Below are 25803 nucleotides of genomic sequence, written 5' to 3' on the forward strand. Positions count from 1 at the left end.
CAACAGCACTCATCCCACACCCTGTGCACCACCACCATGTATTCTCCTGATCTAAACTGCCTGTAACCTGAACGACTTAATTAGATGCCGGCATGCCAGTTCCCCAGCCCACGCGCCCCCGCGCAGGCAAATCCAGACTTCAAGGTACAGAATATTGAGTATTTGATGCTTCTAAAAAAGCCGACCAAATCTCTTCGAACTGTTGTTGTTGACATTGCCGGCGATATGCTACCCTTTCTTGCACAGCTAAGGCATACATTCCCTCAAGCCAAATTATAATCGTGCCAGTGAAGTCTTCACGCCACTGCCACAGAATAAGCCGCCTAGCAATCATTATAGCACATGCAGCCCATCTTCGCTGCATATAAGTCAGTGGCCAGATCGACGGGAAATAGTTCAATAATATCTGCATAGCAGAGATAGACTGGTCAATATTAAGTACCTGTTGCATCCATCGAACGGTCCCGTCCCAAAAATTTTGTAGCGTCGGGCAATTCCACAGCATGTGAACCAGACCCGCCTCTGGGCGCAGACACCACCAACAAGCTGAAGATTCAGCCAAACCATGCTTATAGAGGCGGAGAGGAGTCCAGTAAATCCTGAACAGAAGCTTTTGTTGTATTAAAATCAGATGAAGATCTTTCGAACAATGCCGGAGATCACTACAAATAGCCGCCCATTGAAAAAGGTAAATAAGGCAGTTGATTTCCTCTCTCCATTGACATCGCAAATCTTCCATAGAGTATTGTGAGTCTTTTTTCAGGCATGAATATAAAACACGGACTGGCATATTTTGTTCTATTGCATGTTCTAGAGTCTGCAGGAGAGGCGGGGCATCCGGAACTGCCAAGGCGTCTATGCCGAAAGAAGTGGACAGTGAATGCTTCAGTTGATGGAATTGCAGCCATTGGTTAGCTGGTAACCCAAAACCGCTTTGTAGATCCTCAAAGGAAAGAAACACATCCTCATTGCTATCTTTAAGCTGATTGAGAGTTAAGAGACCCCTCTGTGCCCATAGTTTCCAAATCACCGGCTGTCCCCCTATCTTCACTTTGGGGTTGCCCCAACGGGTCATCCGACTATGGATGTTGTTGTCAAATCTGTAGGTATCACCCAAATATTGCCATGTCTGTCTTGTCGCCCAAATTGATGGAAGAACCGTCTCTCCCTGATGGTATGTTGACCCGAGTGCATTCCATGTCGACAAAGGAGTGAGAACGGCAGTTTCCAAGTTCATCAGGGGTGACCCTACAAGTTGATGAAGTGAAGCCCATCGCTGAATACCAGCCAACAAGTATGCCCGATGGTATAGGCATAAATTTGGCAGGCCGAATCCACCTCGGTCGAATGGTAACTGTAGACGTGCCCACGACAGCCTCCCACAAGAATTTCATTAATATTGAGTTGACTTTTCGAAACCATTTCTGCGGTATGTATTGATGGATACCATGCAACACGTAAAAGAAATGGGGGTAGATGATCATCTTCAGAGTGTTTATTTTACCCCAAAGCAACAAGGGAACAGCAGACCATCACTCTAGCTCCGGCTGTATTTTCCCTATTACTTTATTTAAGTTTAACTCAATCAGCATCTTAGGCAGTTTAGGAATAAGAATACCCAAATACATGATAAAGCCTCTTGAACTGAGAACTGCCCAATGTCTCCCATCAGTTCCTCTTCGCCCCCAATCTGTAAAATTTCTGATTTTTGCCAATTTTATAACCGATAACCTGCCGAAGTAAGTTACCAGTTGAATAATCTCCGGTATCGATATTTCCGGCTGCGTAATAGTAAGCATAGCGTCATCGGCATATAACAAAATCTTGAATGTCTGTGATTGGTGACACATGCCATGAATGTTATAGTTTAATCGAACCACCCTAGCGAGTGGCTCCAAACAAAGATCAAAGAGAAGAGGGGACAGCGGACACCCCTGTCTGGTGCCACACCGAAGGTTAATTGATGCCAAGAGGTGACCATTCACCCGCACCCTTGACGTAGCGGACTTGTAGATCAGGCACGTCCAATGAAGGAAATCTTTTGGGAAACCCATATGTTTCAATACCTTCTGCAAGAAAAATCTATCAACCCGATTGAAGGCCTTCTCTGCGTCTAAAAAGACAAGGAGGGCAACATCCTCTTTCTGAGTATAGATCGCGGCCCAATCCGTAATGAGCCAAATATTGTCTGCACCAACATCCTTGAATAAAACCGGTTTGGGAAGGATCGACCACCGAGGCGATGACGCTTTGAAGACGCTTTGCCAATATTGCCGTCAGAATCTTATTGTCAATATTTAGAAGTGATATAGGGCGGTAACTGGCACAGAGATGGGGGTCTTTCCCAGGTTTCGGAATTAAGGTAATCCAGGCTTCATTAAAATAGTTTGATGGCATACCCTGATCAAAAATCGTTTGGTATGTAGCCAACAACTTCAGAGCAAGTTTATCAGCAAACTGGATATATCACATTGGAGAAAATCCGTCAGGGCCCAGTGAAGAAATGGTTTTGAGTCCGTGGATCGCCTCCTTCACTTCCTCAAGTCTCAACGGGGCCCCCAAAAGTTCTTTTGCTTCCTCACACAACTGCGGAAGACCCAGGGAGCACAGAAAAGATTCCTGGTCTGACGGGTCCACTGCCGTATGTCCCTGATATAAAGTCTGGTAGAATTGATGGAAGCATTCAGCAATCCCCGCAGAAGAGACGTGAGGTTTGTCATATTCATCCACAATTTGAGCGATCTCTGCTCTTGCAGGGCTTTAAGCTTGGATGCCAAAACCCTGCCTTGTCTCCCTCCGAATTTCCAATGCTGTTGTTTGATGCGTGCATAAGCAAGTTCGGCCTTGTTTGACCTGAGCATATTAAGTTGAAAATTTATTTGTTGAATCTGCCTAAATTGCACCTCTGAAGGGCTTTGGAACTGTGCATCCCATAGGGCCCGAAGTCTGGACTCAAGATTTGCCTCAGTACGGCGTTTTCCCTTTTTTTTTGCTGCAGTATAGGCAATGATTATTCCCCTTATCGTTGTTTTAAAAGCCTCCCATACAGTCAAATAAGGTTGAACGGAACCCTCATTAGTCGCAAAGAAATATTGAATTTCTGCTTCCATTTGTGCACAAAAAGCCTCATCATTTACTAAAGAGTTATTAAAGTACCATGATGGGGCCTTATCTATATGTAGCATGTTGTCCATTTCCATAAGCACCAAGTGATGGTCAGAAAGAGTGGAGGGACAAATTGCCGATGAACGCACACATCGGAATATGGATTTAGACACCAATAGGTAATCTAATCTTGCAAGGGTCTGGTGGATGTGAGAGCAGAAGGTATAGGCTTTCAGGTCTTTATGTTGCTCCCTCCATACGTCCACCAGCCCAAATTCCTTCATCAGGGCCAGGGTGGCCGACCGTGATCTCAAGGATCGTTCAATCGCACCCATGTGATCCATCTTGCCATCCAGAGTAGTACTGAAATCACCACCTATGATAATATTATCATAGGCCAAATTCGCAAGTATAGCGGCCACTTTGTTAAAAGTATGGGGATTATCGTTATTCGAACCATAAATATTAATCAAGGCTGTCCTCACCCCCTGGGCTTCCCCTAGCAGCACAATATAGCGACCTTGAGGATTGGGGAACTCTGAGATCTTTGCCCACCTCAACTTGGCCCGAATAATTATGACTACGCCATGAACATTTCGTTCGATGCCCACCAAGAAACCTGGTCACCACGATACTTTGCCAACCAACCAGCTTCGTCTTCAAGAATATGGGTCTCTTGCATCATAACAATGTCAGCAGCTCGTATCTCGCGTGCGCCAAGGATCATGGCTCTTTTTTTGGGGTCACGGAGGCCATGTGCATTGAATGTCAACACTTTAAACGGCATCCTGCGCCCTGGCCTGGGGGCACCCAGCCAGGGGCTGACAGCCAGGCACCAAATGGTAAATAAGAACAGGCATATTACACCCTACAGTGAAACCCACCACATAATACGCTCCGAACCCCTTGGAGCGTATAACCCCCACCCAAACTTCCTGGCTTCCAATTGGAGTCACAGGGTATTTAGCAGAGCCCGAGCGACATGCACCTGCACTTGTTACATTGGGTAATAAATCCAAACACAAGAAAATTAAAGAAAAACTCACTGGAGTCTGTATAGCTATTACGCCTAAATTATGGACATGTACAAGTCCAGTATGTCACATGGACTGCCACCCTTGCATGCACATTCCTAACCAAGCAATCAATCAGTCGAGACCCTGTTCCCCGGTCCGCACAGCCCGCCCCCAGCCCATCACAAAAAACTCACCCCCCACCCCCCAGCCTACTTATTAAAATAATGAAAATCAAGTACAAAAATGGATACAATTCAACATCAGTCTAACTGGTATACAATGCATTGGTAGATGAGTGCAGTTATGAATCAGTCCAAGCAACAATACTTAAACTAATAATTTCTCCGCAGTAGCTACAGGAATCCAATAAGTGCCAGTTGTCTTAATGCAATCGAAGTTTATTGGGCAAGGGGGGAGAAAAGAGGGACAAAAAGGCTCACTCAGGGAAAAAAAATGCTGGGTAGCGAGGCAAGCCAGTACGGGGAGGCCTCCCAAAAACTAGGCGGTTAACTATGGATATTAGAATAAAGGACAGACAGACCCAGCAGATTGGGGAAGTAAATTGCATTAGGATGGAACAGTCTGGGAGGGGAAAGCCAGCACCATCAGGACCACATTGCAACCGAAAAAAAAAGAAAAAAAATACAAAGAAGAGACTGAGCAAATGGCTGCAGATTAAAGCGACCATCCAGTATTTTTGCAGCAGCAAGCATCTGCGGCCCGAACATGATTAAGTCTCCATGGACCTTGCTTTCCCTCCCTGTGTCCTTGATAAGCTCACAGCAGTTGGCAATTGTAAAGTTCTCAAAAATTCTTCTTCACTCTGGGGGGAGTAAAATGCTTTACGCTTCCCCTGCTGAATCACGACCAGTGTTGCCGGGAACATGACGAAGGCTTCTAAATTCAGCTGCTTAGCTAGATCTTTTGCCATATTATATGCCCTTCTCCTCTGAATTAAAGATAGTGGGTAGTCTGGGTATAAGGCGAGACGCACTGCACTCCCTTGCCAAGTTATTCCACTACTCATTGCAGTCTCCCGGAACTTTCTCAAAACGAAGTCTCGAGTAGTAACGCAAACAAAAGAGATCAAGAGAGTGACTCTTGTTAACCCCCGCTGTCCTAGTCTCACCATGCAAAAGACATCAGCAATGTCCAGAGCAAAATCCTCAGGGAGTTGGAGTATTTGCCAGAAGAGGCCAACCACAAAAGAAATCAACTCAGAAGGAGACCGAGCCGGCAAGTCTGTCAGACCTACCAAACGTAAGTTGCGATGACGCGTTTCAACCTCCAGGGTATCTAATTTCGCCCGCAGTGCCTGCACTTCTCCCCCTGTCTCTTTAAGAGCTACAGCTTGCTTGGCCACGGATTGTTCAACTGAGGCGACTTTGCCTTCACAGAGCTGAATTTTATTTAAAGCTTCGTTTGTGGCTTCTTGCATTTGTTGTAACTGCTGAGTCAGTTGCTGTAGCTGTTGGGTGAGTTGGATAGGGAGGCTCTCTAAAACTTGCAGCTTGTCAAGCTTGTCCATATGCACTGACAGCTGGTGTAAATCGCCCGCAAGGGTGTCTATCTTCCCCTCTAATTTCTCCATGGGGGGAGCCTTCTGCCGGCGAAGGCTCGTCCCCACTCAAAGAATCTTCCTCCTCCGCCCCCCATCTCCCACGCGTATCTTTCTTTCTTTTCTGCTGAGGCTTAGGAGACATAAATCTTCAGCTAGGCAATTAAGGGGGGGGGGGAGGGAAGCAGGCCTGAAACCTTCCGCCTTCTTTAACTCTGTGTGTAACAAGAGGAGCCGAACTAAAATAAGGCAGGACCTCAAAGGCTTCCCCAAGAAACTGCTGCACTGTGAGTGAAGAAAAAAGCACTCTTATCTGCTCATATCACCCAGTAGTCGCGACTGCCGCTCGGAGCTCGAGTTACACGCGTCTGCTCACAGCATCCCTCATGACTGGAAGCCCTAACAGCCTTCTTGATTGTATGAAAAGAGACCCATATATTTCATCCTGGACAGAAGTGCTTATGTCCAAACTTAACCAGTTGGGGATAGAGGTTGATGATTTTTTTTTAACTTCTGATGAGTCATATATCTTCAGATGTATTAAATTGAGACTGTGGGAGTTGGAGGAAATGAAACTACGGCCAACAGACCGTTATATTTGCTCCCCAGCTTCCTTAGGTCTTTATGCTTTCTGTGGCAAAATGCCCCATTATCTATCAGACTTAACCATTCCAAGTCGTCACAGGGCATTTATGTTGGCTAGACCAAATGCATTTCCCTCCAAAGTTTTACAAGGGAGATATCATCGAGTCCCTTTAGGCGACAGACTCTGTTCCTGTGGAGCGAATATTCCCGACTCAATTCAGCATATATTGCTTAATTGTTCCTTTTATCATAATCTTCGTAAAGATTTATTTCGCAAGCTTTCTTTCTCCCCAGATTTGTCTTCTCTGCCACCCTGTTATTATTTATTGAATGATACTGAGGGGGTGGTTAGCGAGGCTGTGGCAAAATTTTTGGCTGACATCCTTAAACTTAAATAGGACCATGTATGAATGAATCATTTTGATTTTATCTCCAATGTTTAAATTTTTATATTCTGTGTATTTTTATTTGCAACTGTTATGCCATTAAAGGTTTGATATGGTATGGTGAAAACTGCCCAAAATGAAGAGAACACGGAACACAGGCTCTGTCAACACATAAATTGATGGTGAAATAAGTTACATTATTGTGAGGAAAAAATTGTGAAGTACAGTAAAAGAGACCCCCTATGCAGAGATATTCTAGTCTAAGCTCACTAATTGATACTTGAGGATCTCTAAAGAGTTCTACACTGTGAAACAAGCCATAATATTTTTGAATACATCAGATGTAAAGAAACCAGCCAGAGAGCTGGATGGCCTATGATAAAGAATTGAAAGGACTGCTAGAGGAAGTTAGGGAGACTGCAGAGAAGTTAGAGATATGTTTTGCATTCATCTTCACTGTTTAAGAGGTGGGATGATTTACTTGTACTGGAATCACTGTGTGCATGTAGGTGTCTGAAGAGTCAAATCAAATAGAAATGGCAAGAGATCAAAATCATGGGTCTTGATGGGGAACTCAAAGTATCAGTCATTTAACTATTATGCCACTCCTTTCCAGTAAAATTGGCTTCTCTACAAAATTGGAAAGTAGGGAGTCCTTTGCTGATTTTTAAAAGGAATCCATGAAATTAAATGGCAGATATCCTAAGTAAATGAGTGAAACCATTGTTAAAGAATACACAACTATTAAGCATACAGAAGAGTACTTTGAGAGTGTTACCAAGCATGTTGGTAAGCATGAGTGGATAAATATTATATACATGGATAAAAATTCTTGGGGGGACCAAGGAAGTTCATAGCCAGATGTGTATGTTAGATTTTAGTAGGACAGGCTTTAATGAACTTGGAGGTATAATGAGAATCATTCCATGGGCAAGAATGCTGGAAGGGAAAGGAGCAAGTGAAGGTAGACTCTCCTAAAACAAGAACTCCTGCAAGCTCAAGCCGTTACCATTCCAATAATATGGAAACATGGTAGGGGTTACAAGAAACCAATGCGGATGAACATTCTGTGATGAGTTATGGAAGAAAAAGGAAATGTTCAAGAAATGGAAGGATGGACATATTTCTAAAGAGTATTTCTGGGTTGTTAGTCACTGTAGAGAGACCAAAGCTCAGCGTGAGCTGAGATTGGCCAGGGAGGCTCACAACATCAAGAAAGACTTCTTCACATGTGCGGGAAACAAACACCAGGTAGAAAAGGCAATAGGCCCACTGTTGGATGATAATGGAGAAACTCTGACAGAAGTCAGAAAGAAAACAGAAGGGCTCAATTTTGCTTCACTTTCCCCCACTCCCAAGAAAAGGCTTATTTAGAGATGACAGTAGGTAAGACATGGAATCTGGGTTGCTAGTTGACATGGAGAGTGGTTGTTGAGAGGCAGCTGGCTACCTGGGATGAATACAAATCCCCCGGGCCAGATGGAGTGCACCCAGAAGTACTCAAAGAACTTTCTCGAGAGCTTGCAGAGCCTTTGTCCATCATCTTCATGGCCTCTTGGGAGGACAGGAGATGTGCCACAAGACTGCAGGAGAGTGAATGTTATCCCAATCTTCAAAAAAGGGAGAAAAGATGAACCAGGGAACTACAGACCAGTAAGTCTGACCTTTGTTCCAGGGAAGATACTGGAGCGAATTTCAACAGGGTTAATCTACAGGCATCTGAAGGATGACTTGGTGACAGAGGGAAGTCAGCACAGATTTGTTCCCAACAGGTCCTACCAGACCAACCTCTGTTTACTTGGATTTCAATAAAGCTTTTGACAAGGTCCCCCCTGTTGTTCTGATGGGTAAAATGGAGGATTGCAGACTGGACTTGGATAACTAAGTAGATAGGGAACTGGTTGGAGAATCACACCCAAACAGTAGTTGCCAATGGAATTTCATCTGATTAGAGGGAGGTACCCAGTGGCAGTGGGGTTCTGGTCCTGGTACTTTTCAGTATTTTTATAAATTATTCGGATGAGGGGGTAGAGAGACTACTCATTGAACTTGCAGATGATACCAAATTGGGAAACGTAGTGAATGCTCCAAAGGACATAGAATTAAACGAGATCTGGACACACTGGAAAAGTGGGCAGATGTTAATAAGATACAGTTCAACAAGGATATGTGCATAATTCCACATCAGGGTAACAAAACTATGAAGCATTCATATTGGATAGGGGACACACTTCTGGGGCACAAGATCTTGGGGTACAAGTGGACTGTAAGCTAAATATGAGCAGTCAGTGTGATGCAGAGGCAAAAAGGCTAATGCGGTCTTGGGATGTCTGCAGAGAGATTAGCATCCGAATCACAAGATGTCATAGTCCCATTGTACACCACATTGGTCAGGTCGCACCTGGAGTACTATGTGCAGTTCTGGAAGCCAAAAAGGATGTGGACAGGATGGAGTGGATGCAGAACAGAGTGGTGAAGATGATCGGGGTCCTGGAGACCAAGCCCTACAACAAAAGGAATGTTCAGTCTGAAGATGAGGAGATTGAGTGGAGAAGTGATAGTTCTCTAAGCATTTTAAAGGTTGTCGCTTAGAGGACAGGGAGCTGTTCCTGTTGGTAGCAGAGGATATGACTCACAATAACGGGTTCAATTATGGGTGCAAGAATACTGGCTGGATATTAGGGGAAAATTTACAGCAAAAGTAATTCAGCTACCTAGGGAAGTGGTTCCTCCTCACTGGCAGTCTTCATGCCGTGGTTGGATGAATACAAGCAGCAGCTATACAAACATCCAGCACTGAGTAGGGAGTTGGACTAGGTGGCCTGTATGACCCCTTCTAACTCTATGATTCTAACAGCTTGCTGGTTGCCCAGCTGGTGGTATTAGCTACGAATGGGCACTGAAAACTCCCAAGTTCCATTCTAAATAAGAATTATTCTAGTATGACTCATTTCTAGAAGTTAAGTTCCAGAATCATAAATACAAGACATGGGTAACTGGAGTGATGTCATCCATAGCTGACAAATATTTGGGAGAGGAAATATGTTTAGTTTTATCTCAGCCTGTTTTATCTCAGAATATTTGCTTAGGCACCTTCTTTCCAGTAACTCTTAGAAAGTCTCAAATCAGCGCCCCCTGACATTAGCAGCAGTTGTGCTTCCATGACTCCCAGTATCTATAGGAAGCAATTTATGTTGATGAGTACAGCAGTATGTTTATAGTTTCTGCATCAATGGCATTCTGCCCAAAAGAATAATGATGCTGGATGATGCCCAACATTAGGAGAAGCAGTCTCCACCACCTCCAATTGCCGCAATATCTCTAGTAATGTATAGATTCAGCCACAAATTGATTGTGCATGGATGTGCATGTGCATAAACATTTTTATCTTATTTTCTCTTTGTTTACTCCATGTCAAACACTGATGTTCACATCCACATGCATCATACAGATAAGACTAGATTCAGATCACATGCCACTAAAAAACCAAAACACAACATATGTGGGTGCTACACACACACCCAACACATAGTAAGATGTATTTAAAGGTACATCTGAACCTATATGATTATATGCAATCCAGAGACAATCAGATGCATTCAAATTCTATTGAAATAATAAAAAAAAGAACTTTACAGTTTTAAGTCCTTACATCACAATCTATTTCAATTAATATTAACTGTGCTTAACATTCTCCTGGTACACTTTTGTTCAAAGCTAGACTTCTTGTTCAAATGCCAGATTAAGTATAGCAATTTTTTTCTACTTATCTTTGGACATCTACTTTTCTCTTAAAATGATTACAGATCTTTCAATATTTTAAATGAAAATTTGGAGATTAGAAAAGACTTTTTGTAAATTTGTAGAAGTTGTAATGGTGTTAGGATACCTTACTGTTTTGGAAAAGAGGACACATAACAAAATCTCAGTGGATATTCTGATAAAGTTGATAAATGGAAAAATTTTGTAGAAAGAGTCAGGACTGCTTAAGAAGAGCAACTAAGAGAACAGAAAATTTCAATGGCCTGGGTCGTCCGAGGCACCTGAAAGCCAGGTAATATGTTGCTGGGAAATAGTAGCAGTATACCTACTCTGCGTGTATTCTTTTGAATTGGGGTGGGGGGACGGGATCTTTGGCTGTGGGTTCATGACGGCTTTCAGCAGCCTTGGGAAGAGAAGGAAGAAGAAACATTCTTCCAGTTCATCTCCACAAAAGAACATTACATTCTCCAAGTAACCTACCTCTGACAATGCTTAATTTGTGAGGTGACAGAGGTGGTTTAGGAATAGCATCTTTCTTTTTTTTGGTTGCCACTCCTGTGACGCTTCTATTCTTGAGAACATCTGTTCCCCAGATCATAACCGCTAAGTTTTTTGTATACTTTGAATCTCCTTGAGTTACTTGCAGCTGGTGCCATTTCTCCCCATCTACCCAGATGCCACTGCCAAGATGAACCTGAAAACAAATAGCAGTCAGTTCACAATTAGCACAGAGCACCCAACAGCCAGCGTGATAATTAAGTTATTAGTTTTGCCACTCACAGATTGATATACCAACCATTACCCCTAAAAAAACCTCCAAATATATTTCTATAATATTTCAAAGTTTAGAATGGTCAGTTTCAACCACTTAATTAACTATTTAAGCATTAAATCAGATCGAGCTATACAGCTAAATCAGAACACTGATGATACCAGAATAAAGGTGCTCAGATGATGAAATCAGAAACATAAAATTAGATCCAGACTAAATCGACAATTTCTTCTTATTCGACTTTCCTGCCTCAGACCATCCTCATGACATTCTTCTGGGCCCCTATTTCCCAGGAGTACCATTTTGTAGAGATCAGTAGGCTGCAGCAGGAAGAAAAATTTCATTCTGCCATTGAAAAATTTAGTCTGGATCCAAATTGAGGTCTTAAATCTATGTCTACCTGGAAGTCAGAAACAAATTTTCCAAGCTACTTCCAGCATTCTCTAATGGGAGGGCATTCAAATAATTTTAAAGCTATTATTTTTATCATAGGTATGACCAGTTGGTGTACTCCAGGGAACAGACACAGTCATATTGGAAAAGCCCCCAAAGTAACACCAACTCAGGAAAATATAATCAAGATCTTATCAAAGTCACTTAGCATCATGAGATGGCATAATTATGATTTGAAAATATTAATGAAGTAACTTCCAAAAATACCTTTCCGTTCTCAAGTATATATTTGTCCATTACTGGAACAGCAGCAGGATAGTATGTTGATGTGTTTGCTTCCTCACTGAATGTCTTCTGTACTTCAGGCTCAGGATCAATAGATTCTGGATTAACTTTTTCAAGTTCTATGGCAGGACCTAGACAATTCAGAAAAGAATATATAAGTATATCAAATAACAATCAAACAAGTTACAGATTCTACTATCAAATGTGCAAACTTTTAAGCTGCGCCTTGCCAAAGGCTGAGCACATCTCACAGAGGTCTGAGAGGAGCGGAGCAGCTCTGATAGCTGAGACAGCTGGAGAAATTGCTGAGAATTTCTGAGTTTTGAAGGACTTCATTCTAAGGTTTGTGGGGCTGACTAAATTTCTAAGGTGTGATAGCTGGGGAACTGCTCTTTGTTTGGTTGACTGCTCTTTCTTTGGTTGACTGGCCTAAGGGTGAAAGAGATTGAGAGTGATTGCTGCTGATTGCTGAGGAGTGCCTCTGCTCCACCTCTTTGCATTTTAAGCTGCGCCTTGCCAAAGGCGCGAGCCTAAGGCGAGAGCTAAAGGGCTCTTGGCCTGTGGCTCTTCGCCTAGGGGCTCTCTAAGGACCAGGAACCCAGATCACTGATTTCCTTGTTCTCCAAATAAGGTAAGTTCCCAATAAGGTAAGCTGAGGTAAGGTAAGTTGACCCTCCAGAAGGGGAGCCACTTAAACAAACAGCATTTAAAGAGGACTGAATATTATATATATATATATATATATATATATATATATATATATATATATATATATATAGAAGACAGAATGCCAGCAGGGGGTTGGGGGCTTTCCAGTGTTTTGCACTGAGTGTCACATGTATGACTATCTGCCCAAAGGACAGAAGTCTTGGGTGTGTGCTCGATGCAAGGAGCTCCTGGTCCTCAGGGAACGAGTTCGTACCCTTGAAGCCAAGGTGACTGCCCTGGAGAAGCAGAGACAGTCAGTTAGGCACTTGGGGAAGACTCTCCGGGGCGTATTAGATGAGCCCCGCTCTGAACGTAGCAGCCCCGTTGCTGCCAGAGAGCGTGAGGGTCGAGAGGGAACAGGGCACCGGGCTGAGGACAAGGGGAATGCGCCCTTAGAAGGGACCTCTTCTTCGGTTGGTGAGCGGGTATCCTTTCGCGCCAAGGAACCATCCCTGAGCAGGGGGAGAGGGGGGGTTTTGGTAGTTGGTGATTCGATCCTTAGGCAAGTAGACAGCTGGGTGGTGAAACCGCGTACTGGCCGTATGGTGACTTGCCTGCCTGGTGCAAAGGTAGCGGACATTACGCGTGTAGTAGATAGACTGATAGACAGTGCTGGGGAGGAGCCTGTGGTTGTGGTGCATGTTGGCACCAACGATGTGGGGAAATGCAGTCGTGAGGTCCTGGAGGAAAAATTTAGGCTGCTAGGCGGGAGACTTAAGGCCAGGACCTCCAAGGTAGCCTTCTCAGAAGTGCTACCTGTTCCACGTGCAGGGCAGGAGAGACAGGCACAAATTAGAAGTCTCAATGTGTGGATGAGACGATGGTGTAAGGAGGAAGGGTTTAAGTTTGTTAGGCACTGGGATGCTTTCTGGAACAAGCGGGAGCTGTACAAAAGAGACGGTCTCCACTTGTCCCCGGATGGAACCAGGCTGCTGGCGCTTAAAATCAAAAAGGTGGCAGAGCAGTTTTTAAACTAAATCTTGGGGGAAAGCCGACAGGAGATGAAATGTCTCTGGTTCGGGAGGACTCGTCTCAAAGAGATGAAGGGTTAGCTGCTATTTTTCTACCGGGTAACGGACCAGAGTTGTCCACTGTGAAGGTAACAAGCAATATGGACTGTCTGCCAGAGTCTCGAGGTGGCAGGAGGAAGGTGGCGGGCCTAGCTCGCCTGGGAAATTATAGATGTTTGAATGCAAATGCTAGAAGTGTGCAAAGTAAAATTGGTGAATTGGAATGTTTAGTGTTGGGAGAAAACATAGACATTGTGGGAATTTCAGAAACTTGGTGGAATGAGGAGAATCAGTGGGACACGGTGATTCCTGGATAGAAGCTATATCGGAAGGATAGGGAGGGAAGGGTTGGAGGTGGGGTGGCTCTGTATGTCAGAGAGGATATACGGTCCAGTAAGACTGAGATCCGAGAATTAGATTCACTTTTAGAAATGCTTTGGGTTGAAATAGAGGGCCCAAAAGGAAATTTAACTATAGGAGTTTGTTATCGCCCACCAAATCAAAAGAGAGAGGATGATTATAATATGATGGAAGGCTTAAAGATAGCAGCTAAACGTAAAAACTGTGTCGTAATAGGTGATTTTAACTACCTGCAGATTGATTGGGTCAATATGTGTTCTGGTCGAGAGAAAGAGACTGAGTTTCTTGATGCTCTCAATGACTGTGCTATGGAGCAGATGGTCTCAGAACCTACCAGGGGTGGGGCGATCCTGGATTTGGTCCTAAGTAATACCCAAGACTTGGTGAGAGATGTAAAAGTGATTGCGCCACTTGGGAGCAGTGACCATAATGTTATTGATTTCACCGTTTGTATAAATAGGGAGTTGTCCAAAAAGACCGCCACAACCACGTTTAACTTTAAAAGGGGTAAATACACTGAGATGAGGAGGCATGTGAGGAGGAAACTGAAAGGAAAGGTACATACGATCAAAACCCTTGGGGAAGCTTGGATGCTATTTAAAACTATAATCCTAGAAGCTCAGATAAAATACATACCACAAGTTAGGAAAGGCGCAAACAGGCATAAGAAAAGGCCTGCGTGGTTAACAAACAAAGTAATGGAAGCTGTAAAAGGTAAGAAGGACTCCTTTAAGCAGTGGAAAACCAGTCCAAGTGAGATTAGTAAAAGGGAACACAGGCTGTGGCAAATCAAATGCAAGACTGTGATCAGGCAGGCAAAAAGGGACTATGAGGAGCATATTGCAAAAAACATAAAGACCAACAATAAAACTTTCTTCAAATATATTAGAAGTAGGAAACCAGCCAGGGAGGCAGTGGGGCCCTTGGATGACCATGGGGTAAAAGGATTACTGAAGGAGGATAGGGAAATGGCTGAGAAGCTAAATGAATTTTTTGCCTCTGTCTTCACTGTGGAAGATGAGAACTTTTTGCCCGCCCCAGAACCACTAATTTTGGAAGGGGTGTTGAAAGACCTGAGTCAGATTGAGGTGAAAAAAGAGGAGGTCCTACAACTGATAGACAAATTAAAAACTAATAAGTCACCGGGTCTGGATGGCATACATCCGAGAGTTCTGAAAGAACTCAAAGTTGAACTTGTGGATCTTCTAACAAAAATCTGTAATCTTTCATTGAAATCTACCTCCGTTCCTGAGCAAATGTCACCCCCATCTTTAAAAAAGGTTCCAGAGGAGACCCGGGAAATTACAGGCCAGTCAGTCTGACTTCAATACCGGGAAAGTTGGTAGAAACCATTATCAAGGACAGAATGAGTAGGCACATTGATGAACACGGGTTATTGAGGAAGACTCAGCATGGGTTCTGCAAGGGAAGATCTTGTCTCACTAACCTGTTACATTTCTTTGAGGGGGTGAACAAACATGTGGACAAAGGCGACCCGATAGATGTTGTTTACCTTGACTTCCAGAAAGCTTTTGATAAAGTTCCTCATCAAAGGCTCCTTAGAAAGCTTGAGAATCATGGAGTAAAAGGACAGGTCCTCTTGTGGATCAAAAACTGGCTGAGTAATAGGAAGCAGAGAGTGAGTATAAATGGGCAGTCTTCGCAGTGGAGGACGGTAAGCAGTGGGGTGCCGCAGGGCTCGGTACTGGGTCCCATGCTCTTTAACTTGTTCATAAATGATTTAGAGTTGGGAGTGAGCAGTGAAGTGGCCAAGTTTGCGGATGACACTAAATTGTTCAGGGTGGTAAGAACCAGAGAGGATTGTGAGGAACTCCAAAGGGATCTGTTGAGGCTGGGTGAGTGGGCGTCAACGTGGCAGATGCGGTTCAGTGTGGCCAAGTGCAAAGTAATGCACATTGGGGCCAAGAATCCCAGCTACAAATACAAGTTGATGGGGTGTGAACTGACAGAGGCTGACCAAGAGATAGATCTTGGGGTCGTGGTAGATAACTCACTGAAAATGTCAAGACAGTGTGCGTTTGCAATAAAAAAGGCCAACGCCATGCTGGGAATTATTAGGAAGGGAATTGAAAACAAATCAGCCAGTATCATAATGCCCCTGTATAAATCGATGGTGCGGTCTCATTTGGAGTACTGTGTGCAGTTCTGGTCGCCGCACCTCAAAAAGGATATTATAGCATTGGAGAAAGTCCAGAGAAGGGCAACTAGAATGATTAAAGGGCTGGAGCACTTTCCCTATGAAGAAAGGCTGAAACGCTTGGGACTCTTTAGCTTGGAGAAACGTCGACTGCGGGGTGACATGATGGAGGTTTACAAGATAATGCATGGGATGGAGAAAGTAGAGAAAGAAGTATTTTTCTCCCTTTCTCACAATACAAGAACTCGTGGGCATTCGATGAAATTGCTGAGCAGACAGGTTAAAACGGATAAAAGGAAGTACTTCTTCACCCAAAGGGTGATTAACATGTGGAATTCACTGCCACAGGAGGTGGTGGCGGCCACAAGTATGGCCACCTTCAAGAGGGGTTTAGATAGAAATATGGAGCACAGGTCCATCGGTGACTATTAGCCACAGTGTATGTGTGTATATAAAATTTTTTGCCACTGTGTGACACAGAGTGTTGGACTTGATGGGCCGTTGGCCTGATCCAACATGTTTTGTCTTATGTTCTTATGTTCAAAATAATGAGAAAGGAAAATTTCAGAATAAAATTTGTAGCATGAACTCCACACATAGAAGGGCCTTCTCAGAAGTTGTTCCAGATGTATGGAAAGTCCATCTATGAGCATGGCTTCATCTTTACAGAGCTTCCACAAGGGAGTGAACACTTTTCTGTAGTTAGCCTTTGATCATTTAGTTTGGCTTCTTTATTTTCTTTGTCCAATTAATCTGCTGCCATAATCATAGAACCATAGAATCACAGAATCATAGAGTTGGAAGGGACCTCCAGGGTCATCTAGTCTAACCCCCAACCCCCCTAATGGCTGTGCCATGTCCCTGTCTGTCCCTCCCTGTGGGTTTGATGGTTGCCAAGTCAGTAAGTCCTCGGGTCTCTAGATGCTACTTCTGAATGCCAGAACAGTGCATAATCTCCTCTGTTATGAAGTAACTGTCTTAGAGTGGCCAGGGCACCCCGCCCTGTCCCAGATGAAGCCACACTTACCATGGAAAGTCTCCCATAGTGGGCCACCCCAGGGGATCCAAAGGGACATCTCAGAGATACAGCCTGACAGAAGTCAGAGACTGGACCCTTTCCCATAACTTAGCATTCTGGTGGAGGTTTAGCTGGAAGGTACAACTGTGTGAATCATGCCTCTGCAGCCCAGCTGGCCAGCTTGGATGCTCAGGTAAAGCACAATGATGACATGATGCAACCAACAAGTGGAGACCCAGCCAGAGAGCTGACTGGCCAGGAAGGAACAAGGGAGCTTGGTCCCAGCTGGACCAAGGTGGAGGCAGCCTTTAAAGGCCAACTGGACCAAGCATGCAATATGTGAAGGCTGTTAAGGGGTGTTTAAATCCTCTCAGCATCAGACCAGGAAGAAGGTGGTTTGGGTTGCTCCTGTCTCAGAGCTGGTACAGAAAGAGAGGGTCTTAACAGACAAATGGAAGGAGGAAGAGGACCTTGGTAAGCAAACCCCCTTTCCCACTACATGTGAGGTCCAAGGGAGCTGGAGGCCCAGACTCTACTTCCAGCTGGGAACAAGGAGGAGGTTCCAACTTCTGGGCTCAGTCCCTCCCTTCTCCGCTCCTGTACCCCACTTTGCCATGCCAAGCCACCTTTCTATGGCTGCCCTTCCTTGTGCCAGTCCAGTGCGATTCAAGCTTCTCATAGTACCTTATCCTTTTTTTAGCACTTACTGGTTTCATGTCTGTTTTATTTGCAGAAGAATCTGTACCTGGATCAGGGTCTGGTGAGCAGGCTTGGGGGCTGGTGGGGAAGAAGCACAACACTCTGGAATCTCATCTGCTGCAACTGCCCCCCACCCCCTGCCTTCCAGCTTTCTAGCTCTTCTCATTGCTCCAGCACAGTCCATTAGTGCTGTGTGGTTATACCTGACAAGGCAATTCTAGCAGCCACACTTTAGTATAAAAAGCAGACCTGCTGCTGGGGTGGTGGGCTGCCACCAAGGATGCCCCTTTGGGAAGCCAAAAAGTTGAGGCTGCCTTTGTGGCCGTCTCTCACCATCCCCCTACTTTTGCGGGCCTATCTCTTGGGCCCAGGTGAGGGAGTGTCTGTGAGGCCTAGTGGGGAGATGGTAGGGGCCCTATTAGCATAGTGACAGGCAGAGGGAGATATGGTATTGGGAGGAGAACTGGCCAGTTAAAGGGAACATGAACATATATGAACATATGAAGCTGCCTTATACTCAATCAGACCCTGGGTCCATCAAAGTCAGTATTGTCTACTCAGACTGGCAGCGGATCTCCAGGGTCTCAAGCTAAGGTTTTTCACACCTACTTGCCTGGACCCTTTTTTAGTTGGAGATGCTGGGGATTGAACCGGAGACCTTCTGCTTACCAAGCAGATGCTCTACCACTGAGCCACTGTCCCTCCCCAAAAAGAGAGGAGAGCGCTGTCCGCCACAGGAGCACACACAGGAGCACACATGGCCTAGACAGCTAATGGCTGTGCCATGTTCTGGACTTTCCCCACTCGAGGGTCTGATGGTTGCCAGCCCCCAGGTCTCCAGATGCTGCTTATAAATGGCAGATCAGTGAAAAATAAAACCTCCCTCATCAACAATCTAATTGTGGAGGTGGCAGCCAGTCTGGCATGTATAACCGAGACCTGGGTGGGTAAAGAGGAAGGAGTTAGTTTCTCCCAGTTATGTCCACCTGGGTTCTTGGTTCAGCCTAAGGCAGACATGAGGGTCGGGTGTGGGTGGGGTGCCATGGTCTATAGGAAGTCTGTCTCTCTCCAGGCACCCTGTCCATCTGACAACCAGTCTGGAGTGTTTGCACCTTTAGATGGGCCAGTGGGGCAGATTTGGGATTCTGGTGGTGTACCGTCCACCCTGCAACCCATCAGTCTCCCTACCTGAACTGATGGGGGTGATCTCAGATGTGATGTTGGAGTCCCCCAGGTTGTCCTGGGAAACTTCAACATTCACACTGAGGGCACCCTATCCAGGGTGGCTCAGGATTTTATGGTCATCATGATATCCATGGGACTGTTCCAACATGTCATCAGCCCAACATATGTGTGGGCATACTCTAAACATAGTCTTTTCGGCTGGACTTTAGGATGGTGCTCTCAGTATGAGGGACTTTTAGTCCCTTTGTCTTGGTCAGATCATTGCCTGCTAAGATTTAGGCTTACACTTACTTTCCCGCTCCACAAGGATGGGGGATCTATTAAGATAGTCCACCCCCTGAGGTTAATGGATCCAGATGTTTACAGAGAAATCTGGATTTTTTTTCCAGATGACATGGCTGGTGCTCCTACTGAAGCCCTGGTGGCTCTGTGGGATACAGAAATGACCTGAGCAGCTGACACAATCTTTCCATTGGAGAGCTCAAAATACCTCATGGTACAGCCCAGAGCTGAGAGCAATGAAATAACTTAGGAGATGGCTGGAGTGCAATTGGAGAACATCCAGATAATTCAACAAAACCCTGTTATGTGCCCATAATCGGTTATATCTTGAGGCAGGTGAGGGCAGCAAAGAAACAATACCTCACTGTCTCTATTTAATCCTCTCTTTGCTGCCCAGTAGAGCTTTTCAAGGTTGTCCAGGGCTTATTACATTCTAGTCCCAGGGATGCCTTAGAACTATCCTTGGCCTGCTGTAATTTACTCATGGAACACTTTCATGAAAAAATCTGTCACATTCGCTAGGACTCAAGACTTTGGAGTTACAGCAGTGGAACTGGCATAAGAACATAAGAGAAGCCATGTTGGATCAGGCCAATGGCCCATCTAGTCAGAGAGCCAGTTTGGTGTAGTGGTTAAGTGTGCGGACTCTTATCTGGGAGAACCGGGTTTGATTTCCCACTTGCACCTGCTTGCATGGGCTTGGGTCAGCCATAGCTATCACAGAGGTTGTCCTTGAAAGGACAGCTGCTGTGAGAGCCCTCTCCAGCCCCACCCACCTCACAGGGTGCCTGTTGTGGGGGAGGAAGGTAAAGGAGATTGTGAGCCGCTCTGAGACTCTTCGGAGTGGAGGGCGGGATATAAATCCAATATCATCTTCTATCTTCATCTAGTCCAATACTCTGTGTCACACAGTGGTCAAAAAACCCAAGTGCCATCAAGAGTGGGGCTAGAAGCCCTTCCACTGTGCCCCCCCCCCCCAAGCACAAGAATACAGAGCATCACTGCCCCAGACAGAGAGTTCCAACAATAAGCTGTGGCTAATAGCCACTGATGGAACTCTGCTCCATATGCTTATCCATTCCCCTCTTGAAGCTGTCCATGCTTGTAGCCACCACCACCTCCTGTGACAGTGAATTCCACATGTTAATCACCCTTTTGGTAAGGAAGTACTTCCTTTTATCAGTTCTAACTCGACTGCTCAGCAATTTCATTGAATGCCCACGAGTTCTTGTATTGTGAGAAAGGGAGAAAAGGACTTCTTTCTCTACCTTCTCTATCCCATGTATAATCTTGTAAACCTCTATCATGTCATCCCGCAGTCGACGTTTCTCCACGCTAAAGAGCCCCAAGCGTTTTATCCTTCCTTCATAGTGAAAGTGTTCCAACCCTTTAATCATTCCAGTTGCCCTTTTCTGCATTTTTTCAAATGCTATAATATCTTTTTATCCAGTGCACAATATTGTCCAGTTTTAGTTGATACTGCTTGAGAATGTAGACAAGGTGCTTGGGCAGGTTCACACAGCCACCTCTGTACTGGATGCTTGCCCTCATTTGGTTCATAAAAGCCAGCAAGGGAAGGATAACCGGCTGGGTCAGAGAAATTATTAATGCTTCCTTGTGAGAGGGAGTGGTCCCATCCAGCCTTAAAGTGGCAGTGGTGAGACCACTTTTTTCTCTTGATCCAGAAGATATGAACAACTACAGACTGGTTGCAAATATCCTTTTCCCTGGCAAGGTTCTAGAGAAGGTGGTTGCCAACCAACTCTAGCCACTTTTGGATAAAAATTATTATCTGGATCCATTTCAATCAGGGTTCAGGCCTGGTTTTGGTACAGAAACAGCCTTGGTCACCCTATATGATGACTTATGCCATGAGTGAGACTGGGAGAGTGCAACCCTGTTGATATTGGACCTCTCGGCAGCTTTCAATACCATTAACCATGGTATCCTTCTGCAGTGGCTGGCAGAGGTGGGAATAGAGGGTAGGCTTGCCAATCCCCAGGTCCCAGCGGGGGTTCTGCCACTTTCCCAGGCTCTACCCCCAGTCAGCTGGCCGGCGGGGGGGGGGGCAAGGCCCGCCCCCACAGCCACCATGTGACTTTCCACCTCCAGAGGCTTCAGTACCCAATTGAAAGGCTTCCTCTTGGGATGGTGTGTATGTGAAGAAGTTGGCAGCAACTTGTGAGTAGAGACGCCAATCTCTCACTTCAGAGTCACCAGAAACGGGGAGGGGGGGATGTCTGCTGGGCACTTCATTATTCCCTGTGTGAAGATCGATTCTCATAGGGTATAATGGGAAATTGATCTGGAGGTATCGGGGTGCTGTTTTTTTGAGGTAGAGGCACCAAATTTTTAGTATAGTATCTAGTGCCTCTCCCCAAAATACCCCCCAGGATTCAAAATGATTGGATCAGGGGGTCCAATTCTATGAGCCCCAAAAGAAGGTGCCCCTATCCTTCATTATTTCCTATGGAAGGAAGGCATTTTAAAAGGTGTGCTGTCCCTTTAAATGTGATGGCTGGAACTCCCTTGGAGTTCAATTATGCTTGTCACATCCTTGCTCCTGGCTCCATCCCCAAAGTCTCCTGGCTGCACCCCCAAAGTCCCCAGATATTTCTTGAATTGGACTTGGCAACCCTAACAAGAGGGCACTGTGTTGCAATGGTTCTTTCCTACTTGGAGGGCCATAATCCAGAAGGTGGTGCTTGGGGAATACTAATCAGCCCTGTGGACTCTCCAGCAGGGTGTTCTGCAGGGGTCTCTTCTGTTCTCTATGCTAGTCAACATCTACATGAAACTGCTAAGTGGAGTCATACAGAGTCTTGATGTGCACGGCCATCAGTATGCTGATGACACACAGCTCTATTTCTCTTCATCTTCAGCACAGCTGTCACAAAGTTTGTCAATAGTCACATACACACACTATTTGTGGGTTGTGTGATAAAATATCTACAAAAATAGCCTGTGTATTCTGTTGAAGTATGGATATAGATTAAGAATTTATATACAAAAGCCAGATCATGATCAGTATAAGCCAGGACCATGAAATAAGACTTGAAGGCAAAGACTTTGGCAACCTATGATAATGGCCATGCAGATTAAAATGGAATTTTCTTTTATAACAGGTGTTACAGAATATGCGTATGTGTGAATGAAGACTTTTTATTAACAATTCTATTAAGACAGAAGTATTGAACGAATTCAAAACAGATCATATGTCCATATGCATATGCAGTCACATGAGCTTTTAATACAGCTCAAGATAGTTGAAAGGAATGATTTAAGTTATTCTGTAATTGCCTAGGACATAGATTAAACCAAGGTCTTATTAGCAGTGCAGCAAACATGTATCTTCAAATTATTATATGACCCTTTGGATATGCCTGAATTTACCCATTAATTTCACAGAATCATAGAGCTGGAAAGAACCTCCAGAGTCATCTAGTCTAACCCCCTACATAATGCAGGAAATTCACAACTACCTCCCCCTAAACTCACAGGATCGGCATCGCTGTCAGATGACCATCTAGCTTCTGTTTAAAAACCTCCAAGGAAGAAGAGCCCACCACCTCCCAAGGAAGCCTGTTTCACTTAAAAACTGCTCTGTCAGGAAGTTCTTCCTAATATTGAGCCAGAAACTCTTCTGATTTACTTTCAATCCATTGGTTCTAGTCCTACCTGCTGGAGAAACAGAAAACAGTTCCGCATCATCCTCTATATGACAGCCCTTCAAGTAATTAAGATAGTGATTTTTCAGCCGCCTCCTCTCCAGGCTAAACATGTTCAGCTCTTTCAACCTTTCTTCATAGGACCTGGTCTCCAGAACCCTCATCATCTTTGTTGCCCTCCTCTGGACCCGTTCAAACTTGTATATATCCTTCTTAAAATGTGGTGCCCAAAACTGAACACAGTACTCCAGGTGAGGTCTAACCAGAGCAGAGTAAAGCAATACCATGTGATCTGGACACTATACTACTGTTGATACAGACCAAAATTACATTTGCCATACCACACCGCTGACTCATGTTCAGCGTATGGTCCACTAAGACCCCTAAATCCTTTTCGTACATACTACTGCTAAGACAAGTCTCCCCCATCCTATAACCATGCATTGGGTTTTTCCTATCTAAATGCAGAACTTTACATTTATCCCTGTTAAAATTCATTTTGTTAGTTTTAGCCCAGTTTTCCAGCCTGTCAAGGTCATCCTGTATCCTATTTCTGTCTTCTAATGCATTTGCAATCCTTCCCAATTTAGTATCATCTGCAAATTTAATAACCATTTCTTCTACTCCTTCAACCAAATAATTGATAAAGATGTTGAAAAAACAAGCCCTAGGACAGATCCTCGAGGCACTCAACTTATCACTCCTCTCCAAGAGGATGAGGAATCATTCACAAGCACTCTTTGGGTCCGATCTGTCAACCAGTTACAGATCCAACTTGTCAACAAGACTATTATGTGGAATCTTATCAAAAGCCTTACTGAAATCAAGATAAACTAGGTCTAAAGCATTCCCCTGATCCAGCAAGGTAGCCATTTTCTCAAAAAGGAAAGAGAGAGAGAGAGAGAGAGGTTAGTCTGACATGACTTGTTTTTGAGAAACCCATGCTGGCTCATAGTAATCATAGCCATTCTTTCAAAATGTTCCAGGACTGACTGTTCAATGTTTTCTTTTATTTTTTTTCCAGGTATAGATGCCAAGCTGACAAGTTGGTAGTTAGCCAGATCCTCCTTTTCCCCATTCTTGAAGATGGGGACAACAGTTGCCCACCTCCAGTCTTCTAGCACCTCGCATGTTCTTAAAGAATTCTCAAAAATAATCACCAGAGGCTCAGAAATTACATCCACAAGTTCTTTTAGTACCCTTGGATGCAGTTCATCTGGCCCCAAGGACTTTGTTTCATTTAAACAAACTAGGTGTTTATGTACTATCCTTATGCTGATCCTAGGCCGCAACTCCCTACCCTCATTATATGTTCTGGTTTTGCCATATTGAGCACTGTTCCCCTCAGAAGAGAAGACTGGGGAAAAGTAGGAATTGAGCAGTTCTGCCCTCTCTTCATCACCTGTTACAATTCACTTTCCTGTCTCTGCAATGGGCCTACCTTGTCCTTGCTCTTTTTCTTACTTTGAACATAAAAAACAAACCCTTTTGTTGTTTTTAGCATATTTTGCTAGCCTAATCTCATTCTGCGCTTTAGCTTTCATAATTATTTCTCTCCAAGCACTGGTTATTTGTTTATAACCAGTGATTTTATTTATTTCAATTATATCCTGTGGTTTTCTCCAATGGGGATCCAAAGCAACTTGCATCATTCTCCTCTCCTCCATTAAATTCTCAGAGCAACTCTGTGAGGTAGGTTTGTCAGTGTGTGACTGTCCCAAAGTCAGAAAGGAAGCTTAATGGCAGAGTGGGGATTCAAAGCTAGGTCTCCCAGACCGCAGTCTGACACTCTAACCCAGGGGTATCAAACATGTGGCCCGGGGGGGCAAATTAGGCCCCCGGAGGGCTCTTATCAGCCCCCCAAGCAATTAGCTGTAATTTGCTTCCTTCTCCCTCTCTCTTGCTTCCTTCTGCACAGCAGCTTGCTTTGCAAGGCTTGCTCAATCGCACAGGAGCTACAGAGCAAAGCCTCTATTTTCCATTGGCTGAGGTTTCTCCCTTTGGGAGGAAGCGGAGGAGGGATAGTGTGCTTTGTCAGGCTCTCTCAATTGCACAGCAAAGCTACTGAGCCAAGCCTCTCTTCCTTCTATTGGCTGAGACTCCTCCCCATCCTCATTCCCTGGGGAAGGAAGGAAAGAGTCAGAGTTTCCTTTGTCCAGTTCCCTGGATCCCATGGGAGAGCTACAAAGAAAGCACCTTTAAGACCAATGAGTGCTAATGTTTTAAACATATTTTAAGTTTTTTTAAAAAAAATATGTAATTGTATTTGTTTGTGTCCTTTATAAAGTTTATATCTCTGCTACCTATTCTTAAATAGGTACACACATGGCCCAGTCTGACATGACCCGGCCCAGCCCAATATGGCCCGGTCCGATAAGGTCTCATTTATGTCAGATTCAGCCCTCATAATAAATGAGTTTGATACCCCTGCTCTAACCATTACACCACACTGGCTTTCATGGGGTGTAACTAAAAAACCATCCCTGAGAGAAAAAAGGGAAAGGAAGCATAGACTAGGACAGGAAACAGAGAAAGATGAACCTATACATGCATTCATACCATCTTCAAACATGCTGTTTTCTATATCACACGAGTTCTCTCCTACTTCTGAGGTTTAAGTACATATAGCCAAGATATGTGTGTATATCATAGGCTCTATATTTGTTTTTCATAGGCTTCTGCCATGATCAATGATTCTGGCTCAAAACATGTTGAACATTTAGTAGGTATAATCTGATGAGTACAGTGGTCAAGCTAAGAGGATCTGCCATTCAAGTGAGCACCTATCCCTAGAGGATGTTCACAAAGAAGCATATGGAGCAGAGGTCTATCAGTGGCTATTAAGCATAGCGT

At 44.5% G+C, this 25803-nt stretch overlaps 1 protein-coding gene across 4 annotated transcripts in view; it reads right to left on the reverse strand.

The window, feature by feature from the left end:
• BEND5 (BEN domain containing 5) overlaps positions 1–25803 on the reverse strand; it is a 98429-nt gene that overhangs the window by 21409 nt on the left and 51217 nt on the right. For all 4 annotated transcript variants that reach the window (XM_060231790.1, XM_060231793.1, XM_060231791.1 and 1 more), the window contains 2 exons: positions 11845–11993; positions 10893–11106 (listed from right to left, as the gene is read on the reverse strand). In XM_060231790.1, coding sequence (XP_060087773.1) covers positions 10893–11106; positions 11845–11993 — 363 coding nt within the window. The remainder of the gene's footprint in view (positions 1–10892; positions 11107–11844; positions 11994–25803) is intronic.

This window comes from Heteronotia binoei, chromosome 2, assembly GCF_032191835.1.
Source record: "Heteronotia binoei isolate CCM8104 ecotype False Entrance Well chromosome 2, APGP_CSIRO_Hbin_v1, whole genome shotgun sequence".
Classification (NCBI taxonomy): Eukaryota; Metazoa; Chordata; class Lepidosauria; order Squamata; family Gekkonidae; genus Heteronotia; species Heteronotia binoei.